This window comes from Physeter macrocephalus, chromosome 21, assembly GCF_002837175.3.
Source record: "Physeter macrocephalus isolate SW-GA chromosome 21, ASM283717v5, whole genome shotgun sequence".
NCBI classification, from domain to species: Eukaryota; Metazoa; Chordata; class Mammalia; order Artiodactyla; family Physeteridae; genus Physeter; species Physeter macrocephalus.
This window is the reverse complement of record NC_041234.1, coordinates 30388521-30410859: the sequence shown is the minus strand read 5'-3', so window position 1 is coordinate 30410859 and position 22339 is coordinate 30388521. Positions and strand designations below refer to the sequence as shown.

Genomic DNA, 22339 nt, shown 5'->3' with positions numbered 1-22339 from the left:
CTTTTAGCCCCTAGCTATTCACTCTTAGTGAATGATGGCTTGTCCCATGGGTTTAGGAAACAAAGCTCAAGCATTCCCTAGTAACCCCCAGCACCCACAGGATGAACTCTGTATGCTCCATGGGAGAGTTAAAATAGATTATTCTGGGACCATCTCCAACTCAGAAGAACCAAGTTCTAAACCAACAACATAAGTGAGATAGTTCATGTTCCATTAAATAGTGAGCTGGGAGAACAGATGCATGCTGATATCGTCAGCTCTGACATGCTTTCCAGCCCACCTAATTTGGCTTCATCTCTCCTCTCTGGCATGTGCTCTACTTTCAATCTGGCACTTATGTGGCTTCTTGCTGTGCATGGGCCATCCTTAAGTGGAATCCTGCCGACTGTCACAAACGGGTGGCAGGTGAATGAGCGAGGGATGGGATTGGAGGTTATGACCAATCAGGATGGGATATGAGAGGGGAACAAGTCATGTTGACAAATAATCTCTTGCTTTTGCTTTACAACGAATGATTTAGGACAGTACGGAGTAGCCCAGATGCACAGGACACATGTGTGTACATGGTGGTGGGATGGGGAACAGTGGTGTCAAGTAGAAATGGCCATCACTTCAAGGTAAGGGGGAAAGGGGCAGGGATTCTTAGGGGCATACTTACCAGCAGTGCTCAAAAGGGATTTGATAGTCAAACCCAAAGCCACAGAGAAGAAAGAGGAATTGGGGTCTTAGAAAATGATTCCTAATCATAATAGGAGAGGAATAAAATGGCTTCCTAATGACTTCCTATTTGGCACCTAGAGACTCGGGCTCTGAAAAATAGTATATGGTTGGGCCTGAATCTTATGCTCTGTTCTCTTGTCCTTCTGGCTTCAATAGAGACCTTGTTCAGGGGCCCTTCTCTGAGATAAATGTGCAAACTGACTCAGGGGACTTCGTTGCTCACTTCCTGGTTTCTGTTCTAACACATCACTAAGCCAGTTTGCCACATAAGGGAAGTGGGAGTTACTGGGTGGGATTTTCTTCATCAAAAGGCTACATCCCTCTCCCAACACTGACTGTTCTCCTCCTTCAAGGGGAGGAATAACAACATTCAAATGAAATAAGCCTGGACTTCCCCGGTGGCGCAGTGGTTAAGAATCCGCTTGCCAATGCAGGGGACGTGGGTTGGAGCCCTGGTCCGGCAAGATCCCACAAGCCGCGGAGCAACTAAGCCTGTGCGCCACAACTACTGAGGCTGCATGCTGCAACTACTGAAGCCTGCATGCCTAGAGCCTGTACTCCACAAGAAGAGAAGCCACCGCAATGAGAAGCCTGTGCACTGTAACGAAGAGTAGCCCCCACTCACCACAACTAGAGAAAGCCTGCATGCAGCAACAAAGACCCAATGCAGCCAAAATAAATAAGTAAAATAAATTTTAAAAAATGAAATAAGCCTTACATCCATTCCACCTCTATGATATGGCCTTTCTGGAGATACATGGTCATTCTTAGCGGCCGTTTGCACCCAGGTCTCATTTGGATGTGTGTATGTGTTTTGGGGGGGGGGTCCTTACCAGGTTCTATATTAAGTGTGATATGTGCTCAATTTGGGTTGTTGGCTGGCACAAACCAATTTTCATGAGCCCATGAGCCTCAAGAAAGCCTGAGTGGCAATAAGAGGCCAAGCTCCCATATTTCCTGCTGCCCAAATTGGCAAGGCCATTGAGCTCTGCCTATATATAGAAGGTACTTCTGTTGCTGTCGCTGAAGACTGAAAGACACTAGCCTGGGGCTCAGATGCTGGGACAGCCTGGCCTGACTGCCTTAACCACTCTTCTACCTGTGCAGTGTGCCAGTTAGATGTGCAAATGGAAAAGGGGAAGTGGCTGCACTTCTTGCAAAAATCAACTCAGAGGCCCCTCTTCAAATAAACCTTAATTAGATGAGAGGCAAGAACAGTACCTTCCTAGGGGCCTTAGCAGCAAACCTCAAAGTGGAGTGGTCATGATCAGTTGACTCATTAAAGCACACTCACCAGGTGTGCCTATGGGCTTTGCATTATGAGAAACAGCAACTCTTCCTGTAGCTCAAAAACTGAGCCTCAGTCCATTTTCCCTAACACTAGTAAAATCTACCATCTGTCAAGCTGCTAGGAAGAGCTAGGCACATAATACACAGTAGTTTGTTTAATCCTCACAACAACCTGGACAGGTAGAGATTTTAATTCCTATTTTGTAGGTAGGGAAACTGAGACCCAGAGAGGTGAAGTTACCTCACATACCTACTGTTATGGATTCATTTGTGTCCCCTCCAAAAAGATATCTTGAAATCCTAACCCTCAGTACCTCAATTTTTTGGAAATAGGGTCATTGCACATGTAATTATTAAGATGAGATCATTGGTCTGGTCTGGACTCTGGAGTAGGGTGGGCCCTGATCCAGTAAGACTGGTATCCTTTAAGAAGATGGCCATGGGAAGACAGAGACACAGGGAGAGCACCATGTGAATATGGAGGATTGGAGTAATGCATCTACAAGCCAAGGAACACAGCAAAGATTGCCAGCAAGTCACTGGAAGCTAGGAAGAGGCAAGGAAGGATTTCCCTACAGGTTTCAGAAGGAACATGGCCCTGCTGACACCTTGATTTCAGGCTTCTAGCCTACAGAACTGTGAGACAATAAAGTTCTGTTGTCCTAAGTCACCCAGGTTTTAGTACTTTGTTACAGCAGCCTTTAGGAAACTAATATAGCTAGTAATTGGCAGATTTGGGATTTGAACTCAGAGACCCCCAACTTTTCCCACTATTCCGTACTGTCTTTCCACATGGTGAGAGACATATGTGGAAACTTGGGAGATGCAGAGCAGCTCAAAAGAGCTCACCCTTTTCTACTGAAACTATATTAGGTATGATGAGAAAACGCTGCTTTTTTTTGGCCTGGTCTGGACCCAGGAGACATTTGCCAAAGGAGATAGACTTTTCTTCAAGGATGTGGTAGTCCCTATGGATTCACATAACTTATAAAGTGACACGATCAATGACAACTCTGGGTGAAGATGACACAGCAGGGACTGCCAGGTAAGCACCTGGCCAAAATGCTCCCACATGTCTTCCAATGCCCTAGAACAAAGCACAGGCTGTGACCAAATTCATATGGGATACTTTGCCCTCCCTGTTCCAACCCCATCCACTCACCAAGTTTTCATCCAGGAAAGCTTTGGTGTCATCGTAGAGCCCTTTAAGACTAAATGTAACATCTACTGCGTCATTTCTGGTTAGAGTCTGAGAGGAGAAGAAAGGAAAAGAAAGGAAGGGAAAGGACAAAGACAGAGGAGTTGTTGGTTAGTAAGCATGCAGCTGGCTTCTCTGTGGGAAGGTAGGAGCAGGCTAGTAGGATGTGGCTGTAAGTGAAAAAGTAATATTCACAATATAGCACAACTAGTAGTTCAGCATGGGCACCAACCAGTCAAAACTGATGCCAGCTATCAACTACCAGTACAGCTGTATTGGTGTGTTGTATGCTGTGGCACAGCACAACTTGGCATTTGGCATCACTGATTGAGTGCTATGGGTATAGGGAAACAGGGAATATGCAAACCAGATAGTAAGTTTGAGGCCACTTATTGCCACTAGGCTGAAGCCACCTTTCCCATGGTACATGAAGTTAGGCCTAACCATCTGTCTTCTTGAAATTCCAGGCCTGGAGCTCCAGGCCTCTTCCAACTAAGATCCGGCCCCAAATAAATAGGTAACCTACATTTTAGGAGGCCCTGACCCTGTATGTGGCCCTTTTGTATTGTTTGCCTAGCACTAAAGTTACTTTTTAAAAGCATCACTTAAAAGTCTTCTGCCAGTGGATAAAGTCACAGGATGGCACATTTAACATCAAGAATATAATCTAGACCTTCCCCTCAAGAGGAAAACCAAGGCAGCCTGGAGCACAAGTTTCAATGACAAGTGTCACCTTAACAGGTTATATAGGGATCCACCTGGAATGAGGAAGGGCCTAAGCCAAGTTCCTCTCCATTCTCAGGCTATTTCTCCTTGAGGCCAGTGTGGTAGATAGCTATCAGGCTGATGAAATCTGCTATGGGATTCTCCCAGTAACCACTCTGGACCTGTAACAAGTCAAGCAGTATCTGCCTTCCCCTCTATCCATCAGTTTCCTGCCATGTTATTTGCCCAGTTTCTCTACCCAGCCTCCAGCTCCCCTTCCTTCCCTTTTCTATTTGGTTTGACTCCTTTCCTTCATCTGCCCCTTCCCCCCTTACCTCAATGGGAGTGCAGGAAGCTGCACCTGCCTCATTGCTACTGTCTTGGTTGTAAAATATATCATTCAGGATGTTAGCACTGGCATTCACAGAATCCATGAGGACAGACACATGCTGGTGGACCTTGCTCAGGTCAGTAAGTCTGTAATAAAGCAAGGACAGATAAATGAGTCTAGAGTTCTGAAGGATGTCTGGCCTGAGGTGCTGGTGAGGGTTGGGATTAAGGGTAAATTGTATTCTTTACTCTCTCCTGTTATTTCTTCTCATTTCTAGGGAGCCACCTATGCCAGAAAATGTTTCTACTCTTCTCTAGGTATTCACTTTTGTCCATCCTTGTCTCACCAGAATTAGATACTGGGTGCTTTGGGAGAGTGGGAGGCTAGAATAGAGGAAGGAGCTGACTCCAGAAACTCTAAGGCCCTCCTGATATTTAAGGGCAAGGATAAGCATTTTTAGTCCTGTTGGGTCTGGGGCAGCAAGAGGAGATCAAAATTTATCTCTGGGCATAATGGGAGAGGTCCAAGCTGGCTTACTGCTGACCACAAAGACTATTTCCTACCTAGAATGTCAGGGTTCCTGTCAATCTTCAGAGCTCTGAGCAAGACTCCTTTCTGAGGCCAGGCTCTCCAGTAGCCAATAGATACAAGTTGGCTTCTTCTCCCTATCTCTTCTTGGGATTCCCAGCCCTGTATCTGGGCCAGTCCACTTACCTGCTGATGAGGTTTTCTGCAAGCTGAGCTAAGTGCTGCATCTGGGCATACTCCTCATCAGAGAGGCTATCTTGAGATTCCTGGGAGTCCAGCTGGGGTTGAGAGGCAGCCTGGATTTCAGAATGCTTGCACTCCCACGTTTTCATTGAGTTCTCAAAGTCCTGGCGATAAAGACAGTGGCAGAGCCTAAAGATTGCTGTAGCTAAGAAGGCATGTGACAGATCTGTCTGTGAGTCTGATATTTGTGGGTACTGTGGGGAAAGGGGAAAGAGGGCCTCATCAATTCCCTTATACACCCATCTCCACACCCATACATCTGTCCAACATTTTATTCAATGTCTCTTTCATACTAAGCAGTTTTAGTTTTTGTTGTTGTTGTTGTTGTCATTGTTGCTATTACCATGCCAAGTCTTGGGACAACATACTTGAATCAGACAGATGTCTGCCTTCCAGAAGCTCCTATAGGTAGGTATCATGATCAGTAAGAAAGTGGAACCCTTTTCAGCTCCCTTCTTTGCCAAATCTAGGCAATATATTCTGATGGATTTTAGAGCTAGACATATTTAATTTTGAATTGTGCTTCTGTCATTGACTAGTTGTGTGACCTTTAGCAAAGTATTTAACCTCTCTGGTCCTCATTTTCCTCACCTATAAAATGGGAATAAGTGTATCTACCTCATAGGATTGTTGAGAGGATCTACTTGAGAGACTATATGTAAAGTGCCCAACACAAAGTAGGTAGTTTATAAACTAGACATCCCATCCCTTCTCTATTGCTGTGTCTATGGACTGTCCACAGGCCAGAGTGGAAGAAAGCCTCTAAGCATTGAACATCTGATTAATAATGGCTCCTTTCTAGCTTTAGGTGGTTTAGCTGAGGTGAGTGACATTTATGAATGCAGTATTTTAAGATGCCTTAGAGGAACCTAAAGACCATATTCAATGAAGACTCTCTTGTTGAGGGAGCAGATTTCTCCATAACCACCTGAGGTCTTTAACTCTGTGCAGTGGAGGGAGGAGTACAACTTTGTCGAAAACTACAGAAGGGAGCTTCTTGTCTCACTCTCTTGGACAGTGCTTTGCAAGTGTCTATGTGTATCAGAATGTCTCAGGGAGCTTGTCTGCAAATGCAAGTTCCCAGGAAATACCCATCTCCATTCTGATGCAGTGGGCCTGTGTGGGGCCCAGGAGTGTGCATTTCTAACAAGCACCCAAGGTGACTCTGAGATAAGTATCATGCAGACCTCCCTTTAAGGAATCCTGCCTGCCTGGAAGTATTCAGTACTCAAGTGATAGCTGTAGATGAGACAACGTAGGAGCCCCAGATGAGCCTTTCCCTTCTTACCCGATCTCTTGTCAGCATCTGGGCAGTGTTCTTGTATCTAATCTTGATAAGGCCTGGCCTCTGAACCCAGGCCTCCCCATCCACCTGCACTGGGATACCTTCTTCACCATCGATGGTTATCATCACCTCACAGCACTGCCAGAGAAGAGGAGGAGGGAGAATGGGGGAGAAAAATGAGGTAACGACTGTAGACCAATCTGATAATCTCACAGTCATGGCCTAAATGTGTATCTGAACAGGACTGGCAAAAATGTGAATCAGATTGTCCCAGGGAGGAAACACATGTTTGCTATGGGCTTTTTGCTCCTTTGGTCCCTACCACCTCTGTTTCCAACTTCAGCCAGCACCTTGCCTCGCACCAGATAACCTGCTCCCTCCACCCTGTCATTCTTATACCTGGTTAATTCCTGAGACTACCCCACATCCTGGATTGTAGCCACAGAGCTCAAACCCTTTCTGGTGCCCACCGGGCCCGTGCCTACCTGGGCGATGCGATGATGATGCAGGTTGATGATACGGGACATTGCCATCTGTACAGAACCAAAGATTGCCACTACCTCTAGCTTCCCATCATCTATCGCAGGAGCCTCATATTCCTGAGGAGGAAAAACTGTCACACATCTCACCCTTGAGAAACCACACCTTGCCTATCACAAGCAGGTATGCTTTGAAAGCTCCTGGTGAGAATTTTTCTAGCTCATGAAGAGTGGAGAAACTACTACATTATTAAAAGGAGAAGAATGAGGTCAGGAAGCCAACTTGGGAAAAGGGCACTGAGATAAATCTCAGTCCCTTTTGAGATCACAACTCTTAACTGGTTCTCTCCCTGTCCAATCGAGCATCATAAATCCCCAAGGCCAGTCCCACTGGTCTCATGGCCTTCTTGGGTGAGTTCAGATGAAAGGATTCATGGCCAATTTCTCAGGAGATTTTATTGACAGACCTCCTTAGAGAAAAGGGCATGGCCTAGGTAACCTTTCAAGGATCTTTCAAACGTGAGGAATGGAAAATTCAAAGTCCAGGCCACACCAAAGAATTTATCTGATCCTGAGGTTTTTGGTTGATACTCTGCTCTGGGGTGGTAATTGCCTTAAAAAAAAAAACTCATCATAGAGCTGCTGCCAATAAAGGTCTTCCATCCACCTCCTCTTCCCCTACACTCCAGTCAGTTCAACTCTCCTTTCTGATAGACTTTAGAGGGGTCAAGCCTTTCTTCCTCCCTGTTCCTTACTCCATACTCACTGTGGTAGCTGTGCTGCTTCCCCAAAAGTTGACGCCTCCAGCATAGCTGGTAATGTTGAGCACTACAATGCCTTGCAGGTTTGGCAAGGAGATGGCTTCTCCATCACACTGAAAGAAAATAGTAGCCCTTATTGGCTGGCTCTTCAGATACCAATGTGAAGGGCCATTTACAGAGATGGGGGAAGGGCTCTGTCTTCTCTTCATGCTATTATTTTCTTATCCATAAAATGGAAATCTATCTTCATGCTTTCCTCCCATGAGCAATGAGTGAGGATCAGAGTTAAAGCTTGGGAAGAACTAAGGATATAGAGGAAAGTTGATTCCCAAGGTCATGATATTTCCTTTCTTCATGCCCAGGAAGGATCACCCTCTTTTCCACTAACCTCCAGGTGCACTCGTTCTTCCAGTTTCCTGTAAGAACGCTGAAAAAGTTCCTTGCTTCCCAGAAGGCCATACCACATCTTGTTCTTAAGGCGGCTACTACAGGGAGATAAGGGTAGAGAAAGGTAGTCAGACGGTGAATAATATAAAGATAAGTGGATGAAGAAAAGTAAGAGGAGACACCATCTTATTCGTCAAGTGCCTTCTTATAGAGAGGAGTCATGTTTAATGGTAACTGGACACAAGAGGGAATGCTAGGATAGTGTAACTGGTATCCTTATGTGAACACCAGCTGCAATGGGTTCCTGGGTCTCCTTGAGGCATCAGCATCCCATTGATTTGTCACTTTTACTTGCTTCTGATATTGGTTCAGTCTTGGAAGAGACAGGCTATATTTAGAAAGTAAGGCTCATAAAAAGCTGCGAGCATAACTGGCTAGTACACATCAGCTACCCTGGCAAGTGCCACTCTGGGAGCTCAGGATTTCAGCCACTTGGAATCAATTTCATTTGAAACATGTGGCTCTTAGACTGCAGTTTCTTTGAAGCATAACTTTTCTGGCAAAGTGGAGGGATTTCCGAGACCTGTATATCAAACACTTAATTCAGTGCTACAGAATAGAAATAAGCTTACTAGGAAGACTGTAGAGTAGGAGCCAGTGGAGAGAATATGGGACAGGCAAGGATATCAGGAGACTTGTGGTGGAGGTGGGAAGGACAAGATCCTGTTGACTGTAGAGTCTCTGATAAAAACAGGCAGGGTACTTAACAATCACTAGAAAGGCTGGATAGAGTTTACTGTGAGCTTTTAAAGTAGAGCCACAGAAATGAGCCACCACAGGGCATGGGTTTTGAAATGTAAGAAGGCTAGCACATAGCACAAAATTATTTGCACTCTGTTTTAAACCATAAGTTCTCTGGGCACTTCAACCATAAGTTCTCTGGGCACTTCAGTTTCCTTATCTATTAAAAATTGGAGTTTGGTTATATGGAAATACAAAATACCTAGAACAAGCGAAACAATTCTGAAAAAAGAACAAAGTTGGAGGACTTTCATCTCCCAATTTCAAAACTTACTATAAAGCTACAGTTATCAAGACAGTGCGGTGCTTGCACAGGATAGACACATAGATCAAAGGAACGTAGGTGAAAATCTAGGGAAAAAAACCTTACATTTAGGGTCAATTGATTTTCAACAAAGGTGCCAACACAATTCATTGGGGGAAAGGATAGTTTTAAAAAGTGGTGCTGTGGTAAATGGACATCCATGTGTAAAAAGATGAACTCAGATTCTTACCTAATACCATACATAAAAAGTAACTCAAAACAGATCATAGACTTAAATGTAAGAGCAAAACCAAAACATTTTGGAAGAAAACAGCAAATTTTTAAGATCTTGGGTTAGGCAAAGATTTCTTAAACATGGCATCAAAAGCATGGTCTGTAAAAAAAAATTGATCAATTGGAACTCATCAAAATTCAAAACTTTTGTATTTCAAAAGGGACCATTAAAAATGAAAAAACAAGCAATAATAACAAAAAAGACAAGCAACTGGGAAGCAGTATTTGCAAGACACATCTGATAAAGTACTTGTTCCTCAGCCCAGGCCTGCTCTGAGAAAGAAGTTCTGGTGGCAGGTGGGCAGGGGGTGGTGATGATGGGTGGAGGGTGTGCTTCTTTTTACTCGTAATTTCAATTTACCACAAGAACTCTGAGGCTGCCTTAGGGTATGTCTGTAGTACAAAAGTACCAGAAGGTGCCAAGCAGACCAACCAAGATGGGGTAAAATCAGTAGGTCCTGGGGAACCAGGTTAGGAACACTAAGAACCAGTAGGGCGATCTTTGATACTTTGCAGCCTTGCCAAGCAAGAACAGACCTAAAACCACTACTAGGACCTCATCAAGTTCTTGGAGACGACAGAACAAAGATAGGCAATTGGCTGAATTGAGTCAATGTAATCTGTTTTCAGTAACAGTAACACAGTTAGCTGTCCACAGGTCAAGACTATGAAAGCAGCTCCAAGTTCAGGATGCCAGTGCAGCGTCATCACAGATCTTGTCAATATTTGGGGCAAGCAATCCCACTAGACTAATCTTGGGACTAATGTGTTTTACTTCCAAAGGACGGACTCTTTCTGTTTCTTGTGTGTGAGGTAGGGGATGTGGGAATACATGTGTATATTGTGATTGTGTGTTTGTATGTAGGGAGGGGAGTTTCTTTTCCTTACTTGTATTGTCCAGGGTGTTCATCTCTTCTGGTGTTGAATTCCAGAGAAATTTTAGCATCTAGTCCAATTCCAAAATAGTTGTTCATGACACACCTTTCTTTGAAGCGTCTGAAATTAGCCAAAGGGTAGAAGAGAATAGACACTGGTGCAGGAAAGAAGTGCTGTTATCATTGGGCTGCAGACTTTATCTGCGTGATCAACAACCACTGAGGGAAGGTCCCCTCTACACTGGGCACAAGGCTTAATGTTCTTGAGAGGCACATGTAGATGTCCTATTGTGTTAACAACTAACTTGTTGGCTGTAAGAGAGGACACCCAGCCAGCTGGGCGGATTCAGTGGAATTGGGATTCATAATAAAGAAGTCATCTTTGGAGGCTGTCAGATATGAGTGGCCATTATTCTCTCCACATAAAATAAAGGGAAATAAGAGTCATTGACTTATTCCCATAAAGAAAGAACATTTAAGTATCTCAGATAAAAATATATGATGAGAGTAAAGTCTGTATTACTGTTTCCAGAGATGTCTGAACTCCTCTGTAGCACTTTCACATCAAAGGGCAAAGTGACCACATATTTGAAGGAAAAAAACTGATAAAAGAGGGTAGATATATATACAACAACAACAACAACAAAACCAAGCAGTTTCTTTTATTCTTCTGCATCCATCCATTAAAACCAGTGGTGTGCTGGAGCCAGTTCATACCAGTTTATGTAAGCTGATTATGCCTATAATTCCCAACTCTGCATTCAATGACATTATATCAGTAGCTTGAAATAGGCCATGATGGAAGGGTTTACACCAGGAATAAATCAGGGCTTTCCCCCCCCCTAGAGAGCTGATTGTTAAACATTTTCCAGCACACCATTGATCAAAACTCATTAGGTAGGTCCATTGAGGCCTAATATATGAGCTTAAGCCAATGGTAAAGTGGAGGGGAATGGGAGTTGAATATAGGAATAAATGGGAAGCTGCAGAAAAAAATAATTGCTAGCTGTGTCTTTCTTTTGAGAAACTGAAAATAGGTACAATTAAGCTACTTAATCACAGATTTTTTTATTCATTACTAAACTGACCCTATGTCTCTCACATGAGATTTGTCTTCCTTGACCACAGTCCAGAAATTGGGGATTCTCTAACTGATGTAACTGATTTTCTTAATGGAACTCAAAATGAGTGAATGTGATGGAACTTGGCTACTGGGAATATTCTAAAGAGGTAGGGCTATTGAGACAGATGTCTTTAGATTTGCTAGCTAGCCCCCTAAATGCCCACTTACTTCTTAGCAACTCCAATCATTTACTGTTAAAGGCAACAGTGAAAAACAGGTCCTTTGAAATGAAATGAAGTTGTTTTAATAAAATAATAATAACAACTGTAACACATATAGCACCTAACTATGGGTGCCAAACACTGTCCAATGCAAGTACTTTGGATATATAAACACAATAAATACAGCAAGCCTATCTGGCAAGTTCTACAGTTATCTCCATTTTATACATGAGGAAACTGAGGTTTGGTTGAATTACTTGTGTAAGGTCACACAACTAGTAAGTAGAGTCAGCATTTGACTCTGGGTATCCTTAGACTATTCTCTTAACCAGAGAAAGGGAGAAGCCATAGGAAGGTGATAGGCTTAAATACTTACATAGTTTCAGGTGTAAAATATAAGTGCTCCAAACTGAGGTTATCTAGGTCTTCACTTTTGAGAGAAGATATAGAAGACAGAGTACCAAGACGAGAGCCTAGACACAAAAGATGTCACCTTGGTGTCAGATACAAACAAGAAAGCCCTTCCCCCCACTTGTATTTCACCCCACTTTCTCTGCTGGAGCAGAGTCAAGCTCAATGACTTGCTCCTCGATAATATTCAGGGTTCTCATTCCAAAGAGGGATCATCTTGGATGGACAGGGACTTCCACTGACAGAATAGTAAGGCTGGGCTGCTTGCTTGCTGGCAGTGAAACAGCTTCAAATCTTGGGTTTCATCAGGCTAGCCTTTTCAAAGTATCTAATGGGGTCATTACTTCTGGGCATAGGCATGGGGTCTTATAGTGTGAGGTTTCTGGAGAAGAGGGAGGGATATCTACTGCAGAGTAGGATTATGGCTAAAGGAAGATGCATGAAAATACATCTTTATTCTCTGGGAACTAGAAGACAGAGATGAAGCTTAGAGTAAAAGAAGGAGAAGAGAAAGATCATTACGGTGTCTTGGGCTCATCTGGTTAATATCTTCTGAGTCATCTTCCAGGAAGAAAGTTGAACTAAAGTTCTTGACTGATATTGTCTGTCGGCTTTGCTCATCAAGAACTATAGAGAAAAAGTGGAAGGAAGGAGGGAAGGAAGGAAGGAGAGGAAGGAAAGGAAGGAAGAAAAGGAGGAAAGGAGGGAAGGAAGGAAGGAGAGGAAGGAAAGGAAGGAAGAAAAGGAGGGAGGGAGGATTGGTCACATTTCTTGAGCATCTCTTTTGTTTAGTTAATACCAGTCAGTGTGTGGGGAGACAATGGAGACTCCCATTTGATCATCACATCTCCTCCATGATGCTGTTTGTGGTTTCAGCTTTCTTACAGTATTGCCATGTCTCTTCACATCCGTGCCTGAGCTTTCTCTGTTTTACTTGTTACTCTTTTCCTATCGTCCAGTAAATGTGGCTGTGAGTAGAAGCTTGGGGCCAGGGGTAGGGGGAGCAGGGTGGGAAACTCTGTTCTTCTACCTCCATTCTCGCCTCTTTGTTAATTCATTTACTCACATGACCTTGTTCTAAACTTAAGCCTCTAGGACCATGTCGTTCTTTCAACCAAATGTCTCACCAATACCCAGAATATTTGAGAAGTCTCCTTTCTTCTACCAGCCTATATATTGTGTAGCTCAGGTGCTCAGCCTATGCCAAAGCTCATGGGTTCAATCCCTGTGCTGCCAGGGGAGCCTTTCTTTGTCCCAGGGCCACAAGTTGCACTTCTAAATCAGACTTATGTATTGATGGAGCAGGCTGAGGATTAGTTGTGACAGGGTTATGGCTACATCAGATTGGTCTGATCCCTGCTACTTGGAAACTACCTACAGAAATAGAGGCAAGGGCTTCCCTGGTGGCGCAGTGGTTGAGAGTCCGACTGCCGATGCAGGGAACATGGGTTCGTGCCCCCGTCCGGGAAGATCCCACATGCCGCGGAGCGGCTGGGCCCGTGAGCCATGGTCGCTGAGCCTGTGCGTCGGGAGCCTGTGCTCCGCAACGGGAGAGGCCACAACAGTGAGAGGCCCGCGTCCCGAAAAAAAAATAAAATTAAAAAAAAAAAATAGAGGCAAACTGGCTGTTTAATGATTTCACAGTGCAGAAGGGTTATTTCCTTTCTTTCTTAGAAACTTGGCTGAGGTTGTACCTAAAGGTACCAAGGCAGGAGAAGGTACTGTAGCTAAAGGTCAAAGGCCAGACAAAAGGCCTTACCTGCTACATGGACTTCTGTTCAATTCCAAGAGCTCAGGTAGAACACACTTGGTGTTATATTTTCTGATCTGTTTTTCAAAGAAGCATTGTGGAGAAGAAGTGGGAACCAAAATGTTAAATTAAGAAGTTGGAGGAGTTGAAAGAGTTTTCATACTGAGTTGGAAGCTTGCAGATTGTCATGAGTTATGGGAAATGGCAATCAATGCTAGAGCTGCCAGGACCACTCTCAGAGCCCTTGTGCCTGATTAATACTGTGTAAGACATGCAGAGATGAACACTATTTTCTTTCTAAAATCATCATAGGCTCAGTGGTTGGAAGGGGACAGGAGCAGGTGGAAAACGATTCCATGGCTGGAGGTTGAAGCTGACAGACCTTTGAGCCAAGCCACTTAGCAGCTGTAATTATTTAGGATGATTGTTAGTTCCAAAAATAAATAAGTAGCAAGAGTTGAGTGCCTGGGAGGTAGGAGGAGCCAAAGGGGCAGCTTATCAGGACTGAGGCTTTTCAAATCAGTGGAGACTGAGGACGGACTTTGGATGCTTTATGAATGCAGAATCTAGTCAAGTTTTGGTAGTGATGTCAAATAGTAGACCCAGAGCGAGGGAGACCAGTAAACTACCCACAGGAACCTTCTCGTTCCCCTACCTCAATCACCACAACCCTGGGGCCTTTACCTTGTTCAACTTGGAATATGATGAGTTTCAAGGACTTTTGGAGATTCTGGGCCTTTGTGGCCAGCTCCAACTTGCACTTGGCTATGTGGTCTATTTGAGGGATGACGGGCTTTCCATCTGCCTTGGCACTGTCTGCATGTGCTGTGGTACTCTTCTCAACTGTTGCATCCTCAGCAAGGACATCAATCAGGACACTGAGCTTGTCATACATTAAGTCACTCTGTATGGGGAAGGAGACAGGGCATTGTTATGAGGGATTTGTGCCTGAAAGGACAGAATGAGGAGTCAGATGGTATGAGGAGAGGTAGGGAGGGGTACTAGTTGGCCAGGAACACTGAGCATAGAAAGCTACATGTGGGGAGATGAAAGTTTAGGGAAAGAACTGCTTGGGTAGATGTGATAAGATAACCAAAGGGTGTTAGGGGGTCAAAGAGACACTATTTGTTTCAGAACAGCTGCAGGCATCAATATATGTTGCCTAGTCTTTCTCATGTCAGAGTGGCCTATAAAATGATGTGTAATATGGCAAAACTGAGGACAGATAAACATTTCTGGATTGGCGTTTTGATGGGCATGCTCCTATGAATGTGGATGTGGCTCTGCATGGGTGCCTGGTGTCTGCCTTTGTCTGTGTGTATGTTTGGGGGTGTACTACATGATTATGGCTTGATTCCCAGCTCCATCACTTAATAGTTTGTAAACTTAGGCAAGTCACTTAATCTACTTGTGCTTTTATATTCTAGGGCAGTTGTGAAGATTAAATAAGTTAATACATTATAAGTGCTTAGAACAGTTCCTGGCACAGAGTAAGTGCTATATAAGTGTTAGCTGTTATTGTTACTGTGGTTGTTATAGAGGTGAATTTGGGTGTATTTCTAGCATGTATTTGTATGTATTTTCAAGAATGTTCTGGTATACAACCGTGTGCATACATGTTGGTGTACGCTTGTGTCTAGGTGTGGACAGATGCTTGGCATATGCTTAGGTACATGGTACATGGATAAGCATGTATAGTGCTACTCTTCATTTGGTGAAAGGTGGAAGTTTGCTGAGAATTTCCCCCATCAGGGAGGCTTACCAGCTGCTTCTCCTTGCTCTTTTACAATTCCCAGTGAGAGGCACATTTGCTTTTATTAAAAATGAGGCCCTGGCACCACAAAGAGTACAAGAAAAAAGGATGGAAACTTACTTTCAAAATCACAGACTCTATTGCTGTATTGTTCTGTTTTATCCGGCTCCAGGCCTTTACAATATCAACTACAAAATCTTCCACTGCTGAGCACAGGAATCTGAAAATATAAGCTAGATGTCACAATGTGACATGGACCATGTGGTCCAGAGACCTTCTCTCTTATGTCATTAGTTTCCATCTTCCTCCTCTTCCTTCTCCCTCTCTCTTTCCTGATCTCTCCTCCCTCCCTCTCCTTGTCCCTCTCCCCCCACTCCCTCTCCCCTCTTTGTTTATTCTGATCCTTCATGTGCATATGGTGAAATATGCCAGTACCTAAGAGAATTTAACTAGCATTTCTTAGCCCAAATTCCAAATTTCCAGGAAACAGAATTCAGTCGGTCTAACTTGGGTCAGGATTTCACCCTGGGTCAAATCAGCTATGGTTCAAGGGCCTGGCTAATTTAGTACAAACATAATGACTTTGGGACGATGGTCCCTGTAGGGACTGTTTCTCAAAAGAGAATGTGGTAGACTTGGAAGGAACCTACCAGAGTCCCAGGAGGAATGAATGACCCACGTATTTAGAAGGGGAGAATGTGTTGCTCAGCTATGAGAAAGCAGCTGTAGCAGGTACCACAGAGAGTTTTCCAGGTATTAAATGGAAAACAAGGTCTCCCTACTGTAGGGAGCTATGCTATGCTCTTGAATGGTATGGAATGTTGTGTTTCCCTTCTGTAACCATTCTTCCAAATCTGTGGCTTACAATTTTGTCTTTTTGGAGTAGCAAGAGCCCTCACCCCAATCTCATGTTTTTGTTTTTGTTTTTTTTCCCCCGTAAACTTTCTATTCAGGAGGTTTTGAGTTGGAAGAAATTTGATTTGGGAAGGTAAACATATGCTTTCCTTGGCCTCAACCCCCCAAGCTATTAAAATGAGCCCCATCTCTGACTGAGGAACAGCCCATGAGGGGCAAAAACATCCCAAAGGTTGAGAGCCAAAGGAAGACTAACCTGGTTGCAATGATCATCTCTGTCGGGTACTTGGCTTTCAGGATTTTGTTCAACTCAGTGGTTGCAGATTCTAAGTGTTGGATGGCAGCAGCCTAGGGGGAAAAGGAGTGTTGAGCCCTGGAATCTTAGCACTGTGACACAGTGTGCTACCCATCCTCACCCCCCTCATTACTTCCTACTGATGCTTTACCAGCAATCCAACTGTCTCTCTGAAAATAATCACAATTAAAGAATTCTTGTGGAAGATCTCCACAGATAATCATAGATCTGTGGTCATTCTAAAAATAAGAGATGTATATTGTTTCCTCTCATTTAAATTAATACTCAAAAACTCATATGAAGGAGTTACTATTTGTTCCATGTTTCAAATGAAAAACAATCTTATATTACATAGCTAGTAAATAATAGATCTGGGATTTGAACCACATCTTTCCAACCAGAGTGTCACCTCTTATATATAATGTTAAATATAATAATAGCATCCACTTATATAGAAGTTACTATGTGCTAGGTTCTGTTCTAAGATACATATATATTTTTTCAGGTAACCCTTATAACAATCTTATGAAATAAGGATTATTATCCCCATTTCACAGAACAGAAAACTGAGGCATAGGGAAGGGACAGCTGATAGGTGGCACAGCCAGGATTCGATTCCAGGTAGTCTGGCTCCTGAGTCTGTACTCCTAACTACAACTTATACTCATCCCTCTCCATCACCCCCACATTCAAACATCTACCGAGTCCTGATGATTCTATCTCTTCAATATGTTTTAACTACGTCCACTTCTTCTTATTCCTATTACCACTTCACCAGTCCAAATCACCATCATCTTTTGCCTAGACAATTAAAGCACTGCCTATCTTTTTTCCTTGCCTCTAGCCTTTATTCCTTCAATTTTTTCTCCACATAACATGTAAATATTCTGTTTTACATTTACAATTCTTTCTATTAGATAGCAGAATAGATAGATGGATAGATATGTGATAAAGAAAGTATAGTGAAATATTAATGGTAGAAGCTACCATTTAAAATTTCCTATATATTTGAAAATTTCATATTAAGAAAAATCCTTATATAATACTTATTGCTTTTAGATAGAAGTTCAAACTTCCTGGGGGAAGATATCAAGATGGCAGATTAGGAGGACTTGGAACTCAATTCCCCCCATGAACACATCAAAAGTACATCTAAATGTGGAGAAATTATCACTGAAAACTAACTGGAGACTGGCAGAAAGACTCCTGTACAACCAAGGCTGTAATAAAGATCCACACAAAATTGGATAAGAAGGGAAGAGAAGTGATCAGGTTGGGACCTGTGCCCCTGGGAGGGGACACAGAAGAGGGAGAGGATTACAAAGAGAGAGAGTCTCCCTGGGGAGTGAGCAGTTCCAGCCACATGTTGGGCACCACAGCCCTGGAATCTGACATCAGGAACACAAGTCCCCTTAGCTGGTTAAAAAACCAGTGGGACTAACAGAAGGGCTGTAAGAAACCTAGACTTGGAGGGACTCAAGATGGCGGAGTAGGAGGAAGTGGAACTCACCTTCCCCCATGAATACATCAAAAATACATCTACATGTGGAACAATTCTCACTGAAAACTAACAGGAGACTGGCAGAAAGACTCCTATATACCCAAGGCTGTAAGAAAGATCCACATAGAATCTGATAGTAAGGGAAGAGAAGCGATCAGGTTGGGACCTGTGCCCCTAGGAGGGGACTCAGTAGAGAAAGGGGATTACACAGGTAGAGATCCTCCCTGGGGAGTGGTGGTTTGAGCCACAGATTGGGTGCCTCAGCCCTTGGGTCTAACAAAGGGAAGATGAGCCCCCTTGGCTGGTTGAAGGGCCAGTGGGACTAATAGGACGGCTGTGGGATGCCTGGACTCTGCTTGGGAGGAGGCCGTGAAAACTTGCTAGCTCCCAAAGCAGGACAGAAAGGGTGGATTAAAACCACCCAGCTGGCTGACTGGTTTCCTGTGACCACTCTGGCATGAATCCTAGCCTGAGCCAAGCAAATGCTCCAGCACAGTTTGCGTAATATGGCAGCTCCACATGGGACTAAGGGCTGCCACAACAAGGAAAAAGCTTGGCTGTAAGATGCTATTGTGTACCAACTTATAATAGAAAAGAATCTGAAAAAGAACATATATATGTGTGTGTGTGTGTGTGTGTGTGTGTGTGTGTGTGTGTGTGAATGAAAACCTAAAGCATAGCGAGGATAAAATTCAGGTTAGAATGAAAATTACAGAGTTTAGATTTCACAGCTCATCCTTCATTTTCTGTTCCTGTTAAGTCATAGAATAGAAAAAAGATAGAAAAATGCTTTCTTGCTATTTCAGATTCAAAACCAGCTTCTTAAAGTGAGGCCATTGTGTAGCAGAGCACATTTTCCCCAACACCAACACAATAATTCACTGGTTTAATATTTTTAATGATTACTAAAACAATAAAATATTGTGTTGCATGGATCTGCTAGATAACAGAAGGAGTAGATCATCCATATATCTGTTGTACTTTCTTTCTTTTCAGATTCTCTTGCTTTGGTAATAAGATTCTACATGCCATACAAGAGTGTCGCAACCAGACAGCAGCTCCACTGTCTATTCTGGCAAATTCAGGAAGAGAATAACTTCCTTTGTTTTGTCTACAATGTACATTCTTTAATAAAAGGAAAACAAACAAAATGATTTGTTAAACTACTATATAGAAAATAGATAAACAACAAGGACCTACTGTATAGCACAGGGAACTTATACCCAATATTTTGTAATAACCTATAAGGGAAAAGAATCTGAACAAGAACATATATATGTGTGTGTGTGTGTGTGTGTGTGTGTGTGTGTGTGTGTGTGTGTGTATTACACCTGAAACATTGTAAATCAACTATATGTCAAAAAAAAAAAGATGCTATGGTGGTTCAAACCCTAAGTGGCATCTGAGCAAGCAGGGGGCAGCTGTTACTGGCAGTTGCACAGGTGGAGCATCAGGGGCAGACCAGATCTCTGATGGCAGTCAGACAACCACAGCTCATGCCCCTACCACTGTTGAATACCCACACCAGCCCCCCTTTCTCCAGCATTGCTCCACTTGGGTGAGGGTGCCAGTGCTGGGAGGGAAAAGAGCACACACTTAAAGGGAACTGAGCCAGCTCGGACCCAACCTTCAGGGCTTTTGCTCCAGCACCTTGGGACCTGACCCTGCTCCCAATAGGGCAGTGATGACCACTGAACAGAGGGGAAGCCCTGACTCACACATTGCTCTGGTCCTAGCACCTCCATCTCTAGCCCCACCTCCTACCAAGGTGACAGCTACCAGCACACCCTGAGGAAAGGTGAGACTTGTGCTCACATCAAATTCAGCTCTGCCACCAAAGCCACTGGGGCCTTGTAGACTGTATAGGGATACTCCCACATAAGGACATCCCTCTAAGACCACCATAGGTAATTGTTTCACCTGATTTCATAGAGACAGAGAAAGATAAGCAAAATGAGAAGACAGAAGAATTTGTCTCAATTGAAAGAGAAAGAGAAAAGCCCTGAAAAAACAGCTAATGGAATATAAATAACTGACAAGATAAAAAATTCAAAGCATTAGTAATAAGAAAGCTAACTGAATTCAGGAAAAGAATAGATGAACACAGTGAGAATTTTAACAAGGAATGAGAAAATATAAGAAAAGAACCAGTCAGAACTGAAGAATACAATAACTGAAATGAAAAACACACTGGAAGGAATTAACAGCAGACTAGGTGATACAGAAAAACACGTAAGTGATCTGGAAGATAGAAAATGGAAATCACAATCAGAACAGCAAAAAGTACATATACGTGTGTGTGTGTGTGTGTGTGTGTGTGTGTGTGTATAATTTTTCACAATATGGGGGTCCCAAAATGAGAAGAGAGAGAGAAGATGGTTGAAAATTATGGCTGAAAACTTCCCAAGCCTGAAGAAAGAAACATATATCCAGGTATAAGAAGCACAGAGCGTCTCAAATAAGATGAACCCAAACAGACCCACACCACACCAAGACACATAATTAAAATGTCAAAAGTGAAAGAAGATTCTAAAGGCAGCAAGAGAAAAATAGTCAGGTACCAGGGAACCCCCATAAGGCTATCAGCTGATTTCTTCACAGAAACATTGCTGGCCAGAAGGTAATGACAAGATATATTCAAAGTCCTGAAAGGGAAAAACCTGCAACCTATAGGACACTCTACCCAGCAAGGTTATCATTTAGACTAGAAGGAGAGATACAGAACTTCTCACACAAGCAAAAACTAAGAGAAGTGAGCAATACTAAGCCTACTCTAAAAGAAATGTTGAAGGGTCTTTTCTAAATAGAAAACAAGTAAGAATCTATAGGAAACGGAAATTCCCAAATAAGAAAGGCAAATATATAGTAAGGATTTAAGATCAATTAAATAAGCAAGCATGTAGATTTAAAGAAGAAAAAATGTAAAATAAAGTATAAAGACAACAGTACAGGGATAAGCATGAAGATGTAAAATATGATTAAAAAACACAAAATGTTGGGGAGGGGAGTAAAACATGTAGATCTTTTAGAATGTGTTTAAACTTAAATGACTATCAGTTTAAGTCACATAGATATAATTATGGGTCAGTATACTTGAACCCCATGGTAACCACAAATCATGGTAGCCATGGTAAAGACACACAAAAACCAAAAAGAAAGGAACCCAAGCACAGTACTAAAGAAAATGATTAAATCACAATAGGAGAAACAAAAAGAAGTGAACAGAGAAGAACTACAAAAACAACTGGAAAACAAGTAATAAAATGGCAATAAGTACATACCTATCAATAATTACTTTCAATGTCAAGAGATTAAGTGTTCCAATCAAAAGACATAGGGTGGGCACAATAAAAAGAAATGAGAGGGGAGGAGGGGGAAGATGGTGGAAGAGTAAGACGCGGAGATCACCTTCCTTCCCACAGATACATCAGAAATACATCTACACGTGGAACAACTCCTACAGAACACCCACTGAACGCTGGCAGAAGACCTCAGACCTCCCAAAAGGCAAGAAACTCCCCATGTACCTGGGTAGGGCAAAAGAAAAAAGAATAAACAGAGACAGGGACGGAACCTCCACCAGTGGGAGGGAGCTGTGAAGGAGGAAAGGTTTCCACACACTAGGAAGCCCCTTCGCGGGTGGAGGCTGCGGGTTGCGGAGTGGGGAAGCTTCGGAGCCGCGGAGGACAGCACAGCAACAGGGGTGCGAAGGGCAAAGCGGAGAGATTCCCACACAGAGGATCGGTGCTGACCAGCACTCACCAGCCCGAGAGGCTTGTCTGCTCACCCGCCGGGACGGGAAGGGGGGCTGGGAGCTGAGGCTCGGGCTTCAGGCTTTGGTCGGATCACAGGGAGAGGACTGGCCGCGTGAACACAGCCTGAAGGGGTTAGTGCACCACGGCTAGCCAGGAGGGAGTCCGGGAGAAGTCTGGAGCTGCCGAAGAGGCAAGAGACTTTTTTTTCCCTCTTTGTTTCCTGGCGCGCGAGGAGGGGGATTAAGAGCGCCGCTTAAAGGAGCTCCAGAGACGGGCGCGAGCCGTGGCTATCAGCACGGACCCCAGACGGGCATGAGACGCTAAGGCCGCTGCTGCAGCCACCAAGAAGCCTGTGTGGGAGCACAGGTCACTCTCCACACCTCCCCTCCCTGGAGCCCATGCAGCCCGCCACTGCCAGGGTCCCGTGATCCAGGTACAACTTCCCCGGGAGAACGCACGGCAGGCCTCAGGCTGCTGCAACGTCATGTTGGCCTCTGCCGCCGCAGGCTCACCCCGCATCTGTACCCTTCCCTCCCCCAGGCCTGAGTGAGCCAGAGCCCCCGAATCAGCTGCTCCTTTAACCCCGTACTGTCT

At 43.7% G+C, this 22339-nt stretch overlaps 1 protein-coding gene across 1 annotated transcript in view; it reads right to left on the bottom strand.

The window, feature by feature from the left end:
- The window catches only part of DGKK (diacylglycerol kinase kappa), a 173605-nt gene that overhangs the window by 4571 nt on the left and 146695 nt on the right, over window positions 1-22339 (bottom strand). Inside the window, exons 13-25 of the mRNA XM_024116921.1 lie at window positions 16451-16542; window positions 15460-15559; window positions 14271-14490; window positions 12359-12463; window positions 11802-11898; window positions 10155-10262; window positions 7929-8025; window positions 7546-7653; window positions 6786-6899; window positions 6304-6438; window positions 4959-5119; window positions 4249-4390; window positions 3173-3259 (exon numbers count right to left, since the gene is read on the bottom strand). Coding sequence (XP_023972689.1) covers window positions 3173-3259; window positions 4249-4390; window positions 4959-5119; window positions 6304-6438; window positions 6786-6899; window positions 7546-7653; window positions 7929-8025; window positions 10155-10262; window positions 11802-11898; window positions 12359-12463; window positions 14271-14490; window positions 15460-15559; window positions 16451-16542 — 1566 coding nt within the window. The remainder of the gene's footprint in view (window positions 1-3172; window positions 3260-4248; window positions 4391-4958; window positions 5120-6303; window positions 6439-6785; window positions 6900-7545; window positions 7654-7928; window positions 8026-10154; window positions 10263-11801; window positions 11899-12358; window positions 12464-14270; window positions 14491-15459; window positions 15560-16450; window positions 16543-22339) is intronic.